At 35.3% G+C, this 15610-nt stretch overlaps 1 protein-coding gene across 8 annotated transcripts in view; it reads right to left on the minus strand.

The window, feature by feature from the left end:
* Positions 1–4231: 4231 nt before the first annotated feature.
* The window catches only part of NOF1 (U3 small nucleolar RNA-associated protein), a 48250-nt gene continuing 36871 nt past the window's right edge, over positions 4232–15610 (minus strand). For 4 of the 8 annotated variants that reach the window (XR_016041739.1, XM_088848480.1, XM_088848465.1 and 1 more), the window contains 2 exons: positions 12148–12244; positions 4232–4559 (listed from right to left, as the gene is read on the minus strand). Coding sequence is in view for 6 of the 8 variants with exons in the window: in XM_088848480.1 (XP_088704606.1) it covers positions 4555–4559; positions 12148–12244 (102 nt within the window). In the remaining 2 variants the exon portion in view is untranslated. The remainder of the gene's footprint in view (positions 4560–12147; positions 12245–15610) is intronic. The other 4 variants (XR_016041744.1, XM_088848485.1, XM_088848482.1 and 1 more) reach the window with 1 other exon arrangement.

The following is a 15610-nucleotide window of genomic DNA, read 5'->3' on the forward strand; positions in this document are numbered from 1 at the left end:
ATCTACCACATGTTTCAAAAGATGTATCAAATCTACATTGAGCCGATAAAAATAGTACGATTTACATAAAAAAATTGTTTCATGCGGGTTACACCGCATTTCTTCATATGCAATCCAGAAAGTGTAAAGCATCCATCTTAAAAATACATACAACTAGGTGTTCCATCTAAAAACAATAGAAACTAACGGTCCAAATGTTTTTTACTATAATTATTATCTCTAGTTTTAAAATTTTATTTATTTTTACATATTCATGATCTTCATGTTAGAGATCAGCTGTCCGTAAAAACTAAGTCTTAAAATCCATCTAAAAAATAGATTTATTAAGAGGCCCGCATTTCTACATATCTGGGCTTGGCCGAATAGAAATCGGGTCCTTTATATAGAAGTGTCAACTTTAAATAGATACATAGATAATGAAGTACCGTGGTGCATGTCGTTCGCATATGACGTAGTTTTGATCGATGAAACCCAAAACAAAATTAGAACTTTTGAGGGAAGATCTAGAATCTAAAGGTTTTAAATTTAACCATACTAAGACAGTATATGAAATGCAAGTTTAACAATAATAGAAGTAGAAACGATAAAGTAGTTAAGATTGACAACAATGAAGTACAAAAAAAAACTACACTTTCAATATCTTTGGTCGATAATTCAAGAAAATTGAGAGATTGATGAAGATGTTGCACACAAAATTAGAGCGAGGTGGACAAAGTGGAGATGTGCAATTAGAACTTTATAAGATTGTCACATACCAATGAAGTTGAATGGCAAATTCTATAGGACAGCTGTGAGACCAACTTTGCTCCATGGGGCAGAATGTTGGCGGATAAAAAATAATTTACCCATAAAATGAGTGTAACGGATATGAGGATATTGAGATGAATAAATGCCAAGACAATAAATAATAAAATTCGAAATGAATCAATTCGAGAGAATTTAGGTGTGGCACCAATAGACGAAAAGATGTAAGAGAATAGACTTAGGTATAATGGCTATATGTGGTGCCGACCAAGTACAGCACATATTAGGAGGTGAGTATTAGTTCAAGTTGAATGACTAAAAAGGGCAAGGGGTAGGTCAAAAATAATGTGGTTGGAAGTAATCCAAACAGATATAAGGACTTATGACCTCATTGAGGGTATAACTTTTAATAGAACAGAATGACATACCAGGATTCGTGTAGTCGATCCTTATTAATTAATACAAAACTATGATGATGATGATGATCAACTTTAATGATCAAATAAAGGTATGCCTCCATATGTTGTCAAAAGCTGGAATTCTGATGTCATAAATTATAAATTTGTAAACTTAAAGGTCCAAAAACAATGTAACTCGTGAATATCCACAAACACTTAAAACTATTGAAAAATAATAGTCCAGATTGTCTCAAGAGATGTATCATATTTAAGACTTGAATTTCTTTTTATTCATATTCATATATCTTGAAGTCGACATAATCCATTAGAGGATTTTCTAGTGTCAAAACAACCTTTTTCTATATGTTATTGGAGCCACTTCTTACTTTTATAATAGAACTTTAATGCCTCGTATGAATTTAGACTATATAAAACACCATGCCCATGCTCATACGAGTAAGATTGTGCTCCAGGTATATTTCACATGCATAAATTTAATACATGTCAATTGGATCATGTATTTAGTAGAGCTGTAGTATATTGTAGGATTTTTTTGTTTTTCATATTCAGACTTATCGAGAACAAGATCACAAATTTAAGGGCTTTTTAGGTGCCCCTTACTGTTAATGGTATAACTTTGGACTCCCAGGAAAAAAAAAATCCATCTTAGAACAATGATTAAAAAAAATAGATTGGATAGGACACTACAAACTTACTTCTACAAGTTAGGTTGTAGCTCCCTTCTATATTTCACTTGTTCAAAATAAATGAAGAGAAAAAGGATCATGTATTGCTTAAAGGGTGCACTTTGTATAGAGCCTAGGCTCTAAACAATAAAATTAGAGCCTACTTTCAAATGCTGTCGAGAAATGTGGTTTCAATACTGGAAATATTTGTGATATCCTTAAAATATATTTTCATCTTTATTTATAAAGTTTAAAGCTTCAAAAATAGTGTAGATCGACATATCCATGAGAATTTGAAAATCTTGAAAATTGTCGGTCCAAAAATGTGTTACAAAATACACTATTTCGAAAACTTAAAATCCATTTTTTTTTCTCATGTTCATGTATCTTGATATCGAGATGATCGATTTGATGATATTTGGGCAACAAAACAACCTCTTCTAGTGAAATTTTTTAGAAATACTATAATTTGATTGTTTAGAGCCTCGATTCGATATAAACTTTTCCCTTTCTTAAACCATAGCATCTCGGAGGTTAGCCCCCGATTTTGAAATATTAATTGCGATTTATCCCTAAGACGTGAAATGTCTTTCCTAAATGTTAGGGTTTCAATTGGAGACACCCTTGTGTCATTCAGATTGGTGGCACGTCAGACTAGAGCTTCCAGTTCTGTTTAGTGTTTTTTTTGTATTATCTTCATCCAATTCTTTGTTGTCTTAAAAGCGGATTAAATAATGCACAAGGTTTTTACGAGTTCCGGATTCATGCGTATAAATGTGATCCCTCAATAATTCATTTTTTAAATGGACTTTGGGTCTAAATTTTAAAGAATGTAGAACCTCTAACATAGAGGCCATATATATATATATATATATATATATATATTGTGGTTTCCATAAGATTTCAACCTTCAACAATCCAATTAAGGCGCACCTTCAAATTTTATCATAATATGTAATTTTGGTGTAAAAAGTTCTTACGATTATTTGAAATTCTATTTTTTAATCTAATTATAAAATTCTAAACTTCCAAAATGGTTAAAATCAAATAGATCTATAAATATATGAAAATCTTGAAAATGGACAGTCTAGATAATGTGTTGCAAGACGTACTATTTTTGGGATTCAATTGTTTTTTTCTTTATATTCATATATCTCGATGTCTAGATGATCAATTAGAGGGTTTTTCAACATTAAAACAATATTTTCCAGTGGATTTTTTAGTTGTATACGTAATTCTACATTTGAAGGTTGCCACCTTCTTGTTTTTTTGACAAATGTTATTAGTTCTTTATTGATGATAGATTGCAGTTACATCACTCACTTACAAAATTATCCTAATTAGAAAAAGAATCCATACCCACCCCTCTTTTGGCTAACCCATCAGCAAGAACGTTCGATTCTCTATACACAAGATGAAATGATAAGGACATAACTCCTTCAAAATTCAACACTTGAGCCCAAATCGAGTGCATCACCCAAAGAACTCTTTCTTCTTTTTTACACCATCTGATCACATTGAGGGAGTCCCCTTCGACCATGATACTTGGACCCAGATTCAACTCTTTAATAAGGAGGAGTCCTTTTAAAAAACCTCTAAACTCGGTCATATTAGTCGTGGCCACACCATTAGGTCCAGCAAAGGCCAGAACAATTGCTCCAGCACAATCACGAACCACATCCCATATTCTTGTGTCACCCAGATTTCCAAGGGAACTGCCATCGAAGTTAAACTTTAACCAACCTAGAATTGTAGGTAACTACCGGCCAGCAGATCTAGATTTAACACTCTTAAAGAGCATCAAATGACCGAGGTTAAGACGCATATCAATCTCACTACTACCTCTCCCTTCCTCAGTAACAGATAGCCAACACCATATTTTGTGGATAATACGATGAGTCAAGCACTCATAGGAGAACCCAATACCCTCAAAGGTTCGTCTATTATGTTCTTTCCAAAGCTGCCAACATACAACTCCCCTAATGATTTGCCAGATTCTTGCCCCGACTTTTGGTATGGCAACAAAAACAAGTTGAGAAATAATACCCAAAACACTCTGAGGAAGGGTCGTATAAAATCCAAACCTTCTGAAAAAATAATTCCAAAGGCATGTAGCATATTGACAATGAATAAATAAATGTGAAATGGACTTACCATCCTCCTTACACATTAGACAAACATTCGGTAAAATCTTTCCTCTTTTGATAAGGTTATCAATAGTGATAACTTTATTTTGCCCAGCCAGCCACATAAAACATTGTACTTTATGAGGAATGGGCCACTTCCAAATTTGAAAAATTTGGGGAAGCGACCATCTATAGCGGTCATGGAACAAAATAGAATACATAGTTTTAATCGAGAACAAGCCGTCCTTACTATACTCCCATATCACCTCATCATCAATTTTATCATAAAGAACCACTTCATTTAGTTGAGAAAACAGCCTTGAAACCTATTCCACAAATTGGTCATTAACACAATTATATGGAAACTGAATATCCCACACCACCTATGCACCATCTACCTGATAGGATTGGCAAAGCATATGTCACACCCCAAGAATTTACAATACTGTTATTCCTGAGATGTGACAGACAAAACATATATACATCTATTGATAGGACAAATTTACAGTGGCGAGGTCTTACATAGTAAATAAAGAAAGCTAGCATAACAACAGTATCTTCCAAGGTTGATCTTGACTAGCAGTCAAAAGGAATCCGTAGTTATCCTGAAAAAAATGTTTACCATAGTTTGATGAGTTTGGCTACTCAGTAAGTGATCATCATAATCCTAAAAATAATCATGATTGAAAGATATCAATATTTTCCAAAATGAGATCTATTAACAGAAATGCATCAACAGTTTCACTTTCAATAAATGCATAATTTAAGTATAATCCGAGTAATTGAAATGCTTACAACACTTTTTAACGGCAGTACATAATTCAAAGGATTTCACAAAATACCCTACTGGCGTCCCAAGTAGGTCACCTATATACCCCATCAGCGTCCTGATGGGTCCACTTAATCCCTATCGGCGTCCCAGATAGGTCCACTTAATCCATACAGGTCCACTTATACCTCACCGGCGTACCGGATGAGTCCACTTAAACCCTACCGGCGTCCCAGATAGGTCCACTTATACCTCACCGGCGAACCGGATGAGTCCACTTGCATACTTAAATTATTTCTAAATCTCTTTAAACATTCGAAAGCAGCAATATCATGTACTCAACATATCACTGAAACCATTAATATGAATTTCACTTAAACCATTAATAACAGTCACTCTCTATAACATTTCAAAAATAACCAATCAAATATTTTGGGCTCAAATTTAGAAAGGTAGCAGTTTGTAAAGGCATTCTAGCATAATTGCCAATTTAATATGTATAGAAAAACTCTTATAAAAATTTAAGAATACGGAATTATCACAATTTATGGAATATCAATTCACAAATAAACATTTCACAACAATACTATAATCAATTGCAAAAATGTCAATTTTTAAATAATAAGGCAGTCATTTGCACATGAATTTTACAATGTCTAAATATTCAAAACAGTAGAAAGAAATATCACAATTTTACTAAAAGCAGAAATATCACATTTATTTCTAACAATAGACAAGAAAAATAAATAAATTTATTTTTCTAATTTACAGCATTCAAAATTTCTAACATAGATAAAATATCACAATTTTTATTAAAAAGATTATTTTTCAAGATAATGAGGTCACGTGTGCATAAAATTTATCGCGCCTAAAATTCATGATAATAAGCAGAAATAATTATTTCATTTTATTTTTAAAAAGAATGGATTATTTTTCGAGACAATGAGGTCACTTACACATAAAACTAATAAAATAAAGATCCTGGACGGAAATATCACTATTTAATAAAAATAGACTATTTTTCAGAAAGACGATGTCACTTACACACAAAACTTATAAAATAAAGATCCTGGATGGAAATATCACTATTTATTAAAACAGACTATTTTCAGGAAGACGATGTCACTTACACACAAAACTTATAAAATAAAGATCCTGGACGGAAATATCACTATTTATTAAAAATAGACTATTTTTCAGAAAGACGATGTCACCTACACACAAAACTTATAAAATAAAGATCCTGGATGGAAATATCACTATTTATTAAAACAGACTATTTTTCAGGAAGACGATGTCACTTACACACAAAACTTATAAAATAAAGATCCTGGATGGAAATATCACTATTTATTAAAACAGACTATTTTTCAGGAAGACGATGTCACTTACCCACAATTATTTGAGAGGGAGCTTCCGATAAAAAATTCGGTTCGAGAGAGAAGTTCACTGTGTTTCGACCAGAGAGAGAGATCTCAAAATTTTGTTTTAGGGTGGGAGTGCTCACATCCCCTATTTAAATTCTTATAACGTATTATTATATTGTTTTATTACGCTCTACCTCATACCTTAGGTGTCGCGTTAAAAGCAGACTTTTATCGTACGAAAACCACGTCCGCTAAAGGACGTTGCCAGCTGCAAGCAGCAGGAGACAAAAGCAGGCAAAAGAAAAAAAGTAAAGGCAAAGGCAAATCTTTTGAAAATAGTGATGGTCCTCAAGGACCATCATATTCAAACAGAACATCACCTATTTAAAAGCATATTTTCTCCCTTTTTTTTTAAAAAAAAAAAAAAGTTTTAGAATTGTTACAGCATAGCATTTGGATTAGAGGCCTTTGCGAATAAATCAGGGAAAGAAGACTTCAAGGGGTAATCCCCTAACCACTTATGATACCAAAAAAGAATTTTAGCACCATTTCCCACACACCACCTAATATCTTTATGGATGTAGGCTTTGAACATGACAATATCCTTCTAAAAGACTGATCTAGATGTGTTTCTTCTACCACCACCAATCCACACTCCAAATCTATCACTAGCATATTTAGTAGTCGGAACCTTATACCAAAGCTGATCCTTAAACAACAAACAGCACCACCACTACTTAGTCAACAAGGCCTCATTCATCAATGCCACTTTACAAATACCAAGACCCCCTTCACATTTCGGTGTACACACCCTATCCCATCTTAATGAATGATATTTCCTATTTTCTCCAAAGGACCCCCATAGGAAACAACGCATCATCTTTTCTACTCTCTTAACTATCCGAACTGGCATCTTCAAGAGAGACATCTGATAAATGGGCAGACTTGATAAGCAAGATTTTACCAAGGTTGCACGTCCTATGCTTGAGAATATAGAAATAAAAGAGAGCAAGTAAGTAAAAGAGAAGATACCGGAGATTGCCTCAACCGAGCTTATTACACCTCACAGCGAGTCACCACATCCAATAGCACGGGATCAGTGGTCTAACTTCAATCTCGAACTGGGAAATATAATTTCCGCCAAACTAGGTAACCACCTTAAATCTCTACAAAACCCTAACCCCAAAATTAACTAAAGCTTGAACCCTAATTTTCCAAACCCTTAGTATATTTAGGTCAAGAGAGAGAGAGAGTAGCAGACCTAGGGTTGGGGTGTGCCTTTTATGGAACTTTTAGAGAGAGAAAATTTGAGAGGAGAGAGAGAGAGTTTATAGGTGAGAGAGAGGTGTGTAGAGATGGGAAAAAGCACCCATATTTATAGTGAAATTTAAGTCTAGGGTTTCTCATAGTTTGCCTCTTTCTAGAGATTGACTATGGACCGTTGATCAATGTGACTTGTGGGGTGAGAGATCTGGGCCATCAATTCCATAAATGGGCCATCAATATTATGGAAGGTGCATGAACCATTATCCCCCTTTCCTTAAACCATTTTCCCATCAATATATTTAAATAAATTAAATCCATTAAAGATATCCTGCATTCCATAAAATTACATCATCCATCTCATATATTCCATAAGAATATATCAACAAATATCTAGTTAATATTTACTATCTTAAATAGATAAGATATGGTCAATATTTACTATATTACAAATTGACCCTATGTCATAAGATACGCTTTCCATATTTAAATAGCTTGAACACAAAGTTATCAAAAGGAATCCAAAGGGGTGAGACGCGCCACCCCTATGTGGCACATGTGGGCCCCACCCACATGCCACACGGTGGGCCCATGTGCACTATAGGCCCCCATGGAATTTTATAAATTAAATAAAACAATTTAATATATATTTGAATTTTTTTTATAACTTTGTAAAATCAATAAAATATTGAGGGATTCATAAAAATTAAAACAATAAAACTAAAATCATTCCAATAATAAAATGAACACAATTAAATTAATATGATGGAAAAAAGATACATATGGTTTTAGGAATTCAATCTGTAATTATGGGGTACTCCACCTTCAACCGTAGACTACAGACTGCACTTGTTTCATCGAATCGACCCAGTGTTTCTCATTACCCACAGTTCAAGCAAGGGCTCATTAGAGGGTCATCAAAGTCTTGCCGATGAGTCAAGGGATCGCAATCCTAGCCTGTGGATTACAGATCCTCCCTTAGAGACGAGTCAAGGTCACTACGACTTGATGCGACCATGACTCTATGGTGCATAGGGGTATCTCTCGCATATGCATATGCTTCACCCAAAATGTGGATAACTAGTTTTTCCGAACGATCTATCGATATGCATGCCGTGTGATGGATCATGAATGAGGTTTTGGCCCCCGTCTCTGTAGGCCTACCATTACACACAAGGATCACATAGTCCCTTGGCTCACTCATCTAGGCATAAGCTCAGACCTCATCAAGGGCTAACCCAAAAACCCTTCTCGGTTTATTCTTTATGCTCAGGTACCTTGAGTTTTTCAACTGATTGGCCTAGATTGTCAAGCATAGTTTGGTATCAGCAAACATCATTTGCTTAGTATGGTCCTCGAGGGATCATGCTCTCACTGAGTTTATATTCCACTATAATAAATGTTTTTCATTACACACTCATAAGGCCTTTAGAAGCCACATAAACCCAACATCTCCCACTTGGCATTTGAAGGCCTTACATTATCTCTTCTTTACTTTCTCTCATCCCCATCTCTCTCACATGTCTTACAAAAACATTTGGGACAACTTCCTTAGTCAGAGGGTCTGCAACCATCAAATATGTAGATATATAGTTAATCTCAATCTCTTTCAATCTTACCTCATTATTCAAGTGATAAAAGTATGGTTTAATATGCTTGAAATTCTTATGAAACCGAAGCTCCTTAGAGACACAAATAGCATTATGTTGTCGTAGAAAATTTGCACTACCTCATAACGTATCGGAAGGAAATTAAGTTGATTAAGAAACTTCTTAATCCACACGGCCTCCTTGGCTGCTAGACAGCATATCACATACTCGGATTCCATGGTGGACAAAGCCACAATATCTTGTTTCTTTGACTTCCAAGAAACCGTACTCCCTTCAAGCATAAACACATACCCAGATGTAGACTTCGCATCATCTGGATCCGCGAGACAGCTTGCATTTGAATATCTCTCTATTGCTATTTTAGTTTTCCCCCTTATATGTGAGCGCATAGTTCATGGTCCCCTTTAAATATCTGAATATTTTTTTTACTGCTTTTCAATGCTCATCTCCTGGATTGCTTTGGCAACTGCACACCAGACTCATGACGAAGGACAAGTCAGGCCTTGTTCCCGTCATGACATACATAAAAGACCCAACTGGGCTCTTGTATGGCACTCTCTCCATGACTCTTATATCCATGTCTTCGGTAGGACACATTTTATTACTAAGCTTCACCTATTTGTCAATTGGGGTTGACATGGGCTTACACATACTCATATCAAACTTTTCCAGTATCCTTCTTACAGTAGGTTGCATGAAAAAGTTGGATAGTCTTCTCTATCATGTTTCTTATTATCTTGATGCCCAACACATATGAAGCTTCTCCAAGATCCTTCATATTGGAGTGTTGTGCAAGAAAATTTTTCGTCTCTACTACTAGGGCAATTGAGCTACTAACAATTAGCATATCATTCACATATAACGATATAAATACCACATCACTCCCACTAATTTTTTGATATATGCAATAATCTTCATTATTTGTGGAGAACCCTGCAAGAGATAGGGTTTCTTGGAATTTTATATACCATTTTCGCGATGCTTGTTTCATGCCATAAAGGGATTTATTTAATTTGCATGCTAAGTTTTATTTCCCTTTTTCTTCAAATCCCTCAGGTTGGGTCATATAAATTTCCTCTTCTAAATCCCTATTTAGAAAGACTGTTTTGACATCCATTTGATGAACCTCAAAATCAAAATGGGCTGCTATAGCTATAAAGATTCAGATGGATGGAAATTTAGCAACAAGGGAAAAAGTTTCCTCATAATCTATCCCTTATTTTTGGGTGAAACCCTTTGCAACTAACCTAGCTTTGTATTTTTATATTTTCCCTTCAGAGTTTAACTTTTTTTTTAAAATCCACTTACAACTAATGGCCTTACGCTTTTGATGTAGGGGTATTAATTCCCATACATGGTTCTGGTTAATGGAAGCATACTCATCTTTCATGGCTTCTACCCAGTATTCTGTTTCAGTACAGGTCAAGGCTTCACAGTGAGTTCTAGGTTCTCAATCTGAATCTTCTCCAACCTTATCAAAATGTTCTCCAAGGTAGATAAAATGTTCTAGGTAAAGAGGTGGTTTACTGACTCGGTTACTTAATCTTGGTTCAGGTAAATGTTCACTTTCTTTAGAGAGTTCAAGATCAAGTTGGGTTGGTTTAGAAGTTTCAAGTTCAGGGTCTCGAACTACATCCTTGTTTTTGGCCTCCTCATAAAAGTCAACTTATTTTCTACTCACCCTTGCTTCAAGGAACTCTTCCTCGAAGAAGTGATTATCGCAGCTTTCAATAAACGTACATATTTCAAAGTTGTAGAATCGATACCCCTTACCATGATTTGGGTAACCAATAAAAATTGTTTTGACAGTTTTGGATTGCAATTTGGTTATGTTTTGATGTAGGATAAGAACATGGGCTGAACAACCCCAAACTCTCAGGTGTTCAAAAGAGGGAGTACGACCTGTGAAAATTTAATGAGGAGTAAGTGAGACAGCTTTTGTGGGAGTCCGGTTAAGGATGTAACATGTCGTTAATACGACTTCTCCCCAAAACTCCAATGACAGATTTGCATGCCTCATCATACTCCTTACCATTTCCACTAAGGTTATATTCCTTCTCTTAACTACACCATTTTATTCAAGAGTATAGGGCATGATGTACTGATGGATGATCCCACTTTCAATACACAATTCTTTGAAAATGTCAGATGAATATTCTCCCCCTCTATTGGTTCTAATGACTTTAATTTTCAGGTTGGTTTGATTCTCTACCTGAGCATTATATTCTTTGAACTTTTTTAGGGCTTTTGATATTGTATGAATAAGGTACACATGACCATATCGCGAGTGATCATCTATAAAAGAGATAAAATATCGTTTTCGACTGTTGGTGGTCACATTCAGAAGTCTACATATGTCATTATAAATGATTTACAATATGTTAGTAGTTTGTTTTGCCCTGGTAGTTTTTTTCCTTATTAATTTTTCTTGTACACAAGACTCGCACACTTTCTATAAATCTCCTTTATAATTTTGAAGAATCCCATCCCTTTTTAATATTTCTATTCGTTTGATATTAATGTGTCTTAACCTCATATGCCACAGGGTAGCATCCAATTCATTAGGGGACGAGACATAAACAACATTCTCTTTTATTTCAATAGTAAATGGCCCATCTAAAAGTCGCCCAGTCATGATCATATCTTTCCCCTTTTTTACCACCACTTTTTCCCCCAATGAAAGTGGTTATGAATCCAGCCACATGCATCTTAGGAACCGAAACCAAACACTTCCTCATATCAGGAACATAAAGTACTTGCTTTAGGATCAAGGTGCTTCCACTTTTTAATTTTAGCTCAAAATCTCCAACTTCAAGTACATCAATCTTTTGATTTCCTCCCATGTAAATATATTGTTGTCCTGGCCCCATGGAATTGAAAGAACGAAAACCATCCTTGGTGTTTGTGACATGGGTCATAGCCCCCGAGTCAAGACACCAAGAGGCTCCCTTGGGGTCAGCTAGCATAGACTCAAAAACCACACATGCCAATTCCTTGTTGGTCCCTCCAGATTTGTTGAACCAACAACTATTGGCTAAGTGGCCCACCTTCTTGCAAATAAAGCAAGTTTGATTATGTCTCATTGTTCCCTTATTTCCAAAATCTCTCATTTTGAAATCTCTTTCTTTCCAAAATAATTTCTTCCCTTTCCTTTCTTAAATTTAAAAGAGGGTGGAGATTTTACCATATGTACAACATCCATTGGAGTTTGCCTTGAATTCGTCATCTCTTCTTTTGATTTGATTATCGTGATGAGCTCCTCCACTTTTGGTGCCTTTCTTCTAGCAGAGAGGGAAGATATAAAAGTCACACGTAAGTTAAGAAGTGAATTCATAAGATGAATCACTTGCATAGATTCATTAGGTTTCATACATGTGTCTTCTAGTTCTTTGACTAGCGCGCGAAAGACATACATATTATCTGCAAACTTGGTGCCTTCTGTCATCTTTAACTCATTATACCTCATTATAACCATGGTTTGCTTCATAAGAGACGATTATGCATACTCTATCTTAAGTTTATCATAAATCTCACTTGTAGTATAGATTGACTCATACTCAGAAACATATGAGTTAGTCATGGCAAATAAAATAATATGTTTGCATATCAGATTCTTCCTCTTCCAATTGGCGTACTCATATTTGATTTCTTTATATGAGTCATCAGTTGGACGACGAGGTCGGTCCTCAAAGAGTACCTCATGCAAGTTTTTCTCATAAAACACAAATTTGATTTTTCTTTTCCATGAAGCAAAGTTGGTCCTATCAAACTTTTCGGCTTTCAGAATCTCTGAGAAGAAAGGACAAGCAGCTATACATTTCTATTCTCAAGCAAAGAAAAATAAGAAAAGACTCCTAGTGGCAATCAAGTAAAACCAACTCTGATACCAATGAAAGAAAGACCTATGTGATATTTTGCGAGGGAATACATTTTTTTTTTTAATGATAATAATCACCCTTTTTTATTTTGGCAAAAGATTACTTCTAAATGGTCTTATTACAATTAATAAATATTTCAAAATAAAATAGCACAACAATAAAATAAAACTCAACCACTCGATGTCATTTATTCAACCTAATATTATGCTTGAAAATATAGAAATAAAAGAGAGCAAGTAAGTAAAAAAGAAGATGCCAGAGATTACCTCAACCGGGCTTATTACACCTCACATCGAGTCACCACATTCAAAGGCACGGGATCAGCGGTCTAGCTTTAATCTCGAACTAGAAAAGCTAATTTCTGCCAAACTAGGTAACCACTCTTAAATCTCTATAAAACCCTAACCTCAAAATTAACTAAAGCTTTAACTCTGATTTTTCAAACCCTTAGTATATTTAGGTCAAGCGAGAGAGAGTGAGAGAGAGTAGCAGACCTAGGGTTGGGGCATCCCCCTATGGAACTTTTAGAGAGAGAAAGTTAGAGAGAGAAAATTCGAGAGGAGAGAGAGGGGCGTGGCCCCTAGGGAGGAGAGAGAGAGAGTTTATGGGAGAGAGAGAAAGAGAGGTGTGTAGAGATGAGGGAGAGCACCCATATTTATAGTGAAATTTAGGTATAGGATTTCTTTAGGGTTTCTCATAGTTTGCCTCTTTCTTGAGATTGAATATGGACCGTTGATCAAGTTGACTTGTGGAGTGAGAGATCTGAGCCATCCATTCCATATATGGGCCATCAACATTATGGAAGGTGCCTGAACCATTATCCCCTTTTCTTTAAACCATTTTCCCATCAATATATTTAAATAAATTAAATCTATTAAAGATATCATGCATTTCATAAAATTGCATTATCCATCTCATATATTCCATAAGAATATATCAAGAAATATCAAGTTAATATTTACTATCTTAAATAGATAAGATATAGTCAATATTTACTACATTACAAATTGACCATATGTCATAAGATACACTTTTCATATTTAAATAACTTGAACACAAAGCTATCAAAAGGAATCCAAAGGGGTGGGGCGTGCCACCCCTATGTGGCACATGTGGGCCCATGTGTACTATAGGCCCCCATGGAATTTTGTAAATTAAATAAAACAATTTAATATATATTTGAATTTTTTTTATAATTTTGTAAAATCAATAACTGTATTTTTATAAGTCCAAAAATCATAAATAAAATACTGAGAGATTCATAAAAATTCAAATAATAAAACTAAAATCATTTCAATAATAAAATGAACACAATTAAATTAATATGATGGGAAAAGAATCCATATGGTTTTAGGAATTCAATCTGTAATTATGGGGTACTTCACCTTCAACTATAGACTACAGATCACACTTGCTTTATCGAACAAACCCAGTGTTTTCCATGACCCACAGTCCAAGCAAGAGCTCACTAGAGGGTCACCAAAGTCTGCCCGATGAGTCAAGGGGTTGCAATCCCAGCATATGGAGTACAGATCCTCCCCTAGAGACGAGTTAAGGTCACCACGACTTGATGCGACTATAGCTCTATGGTGCATAAGGGTATCTCTCGCACATGCATATGCTTCACCCAAAAAGTGGATAACTGACTTTCCCGAACAATCTATCGATATGCATGCCGTATGATGGATCATGGATGAGGTTTTGACCCCCGTCTCTGTAGGCCTACTATTACATACAAGGATGACATAGTCCCTCGGCTTACTAATCTAGGTATAAAGCTTAGACCTCATCAAGGGCTAACCCAAAAACTCTTTTCGGTTTATTCTTTATGCCCAGGTATTCCAACTGACTGGCGTAGATTGTCAAGCACAATCCGGTATCAGCAAACATCATTTGCTTAGTATGGTCCTCGAGGGACCACACTCTTATGTTCCACTATAATAAACGTTTTTCATTACACACTCATAAGGCCTTTAAAGGCCACATAAAACCAACACATGTATACTGCCTAGTCTTAGTTTTCAATCAATAAGAAGGGAGATGGGGCATCGAAGGTGGATGTTGCTCCAAATCTCTCAGCTATAATGTGGCAATCGTCTAGAGTCGATAGAAATGTGGGAAGATAGATAAGGCCTGGTAGTGGTTGTATCAAATTGAACTTTGATGGTAGTTTATGTGGAAACCTTGGACCAATGGGGGTTGGGAGTGTTTTTTGGGATTCAAAAGAGTGTTCTTTGTTGCTATCGGGTGTCGTGTGGGAATTGTACAATGAACATGGCTGAGTTAAGTGCTTTGTTGTTTGGTCTCATGTTGGGATGCCTAAAATTTCATCCAATAATATTTTGTAAACAAGAAATGAAAAATAAAAAAGTGTTTGGCGTGATATTGTCGTATGAACAAATATAGCCATTCGATTCAGATTGAACGGCTAAGAATTGGGGCTACATGTAACCTATATGTTGTTGGGGTCACATAGAAACATTTCCCTAATTTTGAAAGAGTGGGCGATCACCATCAAGAACAATAAATATTATAGACTAGAAAAGTTCCCAAGGAAGAAAAGTAATAGTTGAGACTTGAGAGCATTGTTTTAAAACTCGAAGATTTCCCATCTAGATTGTTGATATGATGAGAATTAATGCAGCTCTAGAATAATACGGGCCCGGCCCAGTTCCCCATAAAACGCTTCTTGTTAAACTATTTTCTTTTTCTTTGGTCTTAACCAATAGTTTATTAAGTCCTCTAAAATCTCCACCTTATAAACCCATA

Source organism: Amborella trichopoda, chromosome 1 (genome assembly GCF_054954075.1).
Source record: "Amborella trichopoda isolate Santa Cruz 75 chromosome 1, AtrichopodaSantaCruz75HAP2 v2.0, whole genome shotgun sequence".
Lineage (NCBI taxonomy): Eukaryota > Viridiplantae > Streptophyta > Magnoliopsida > Amborellales > Amborellaceae > Amborella > Amborella trichopoda.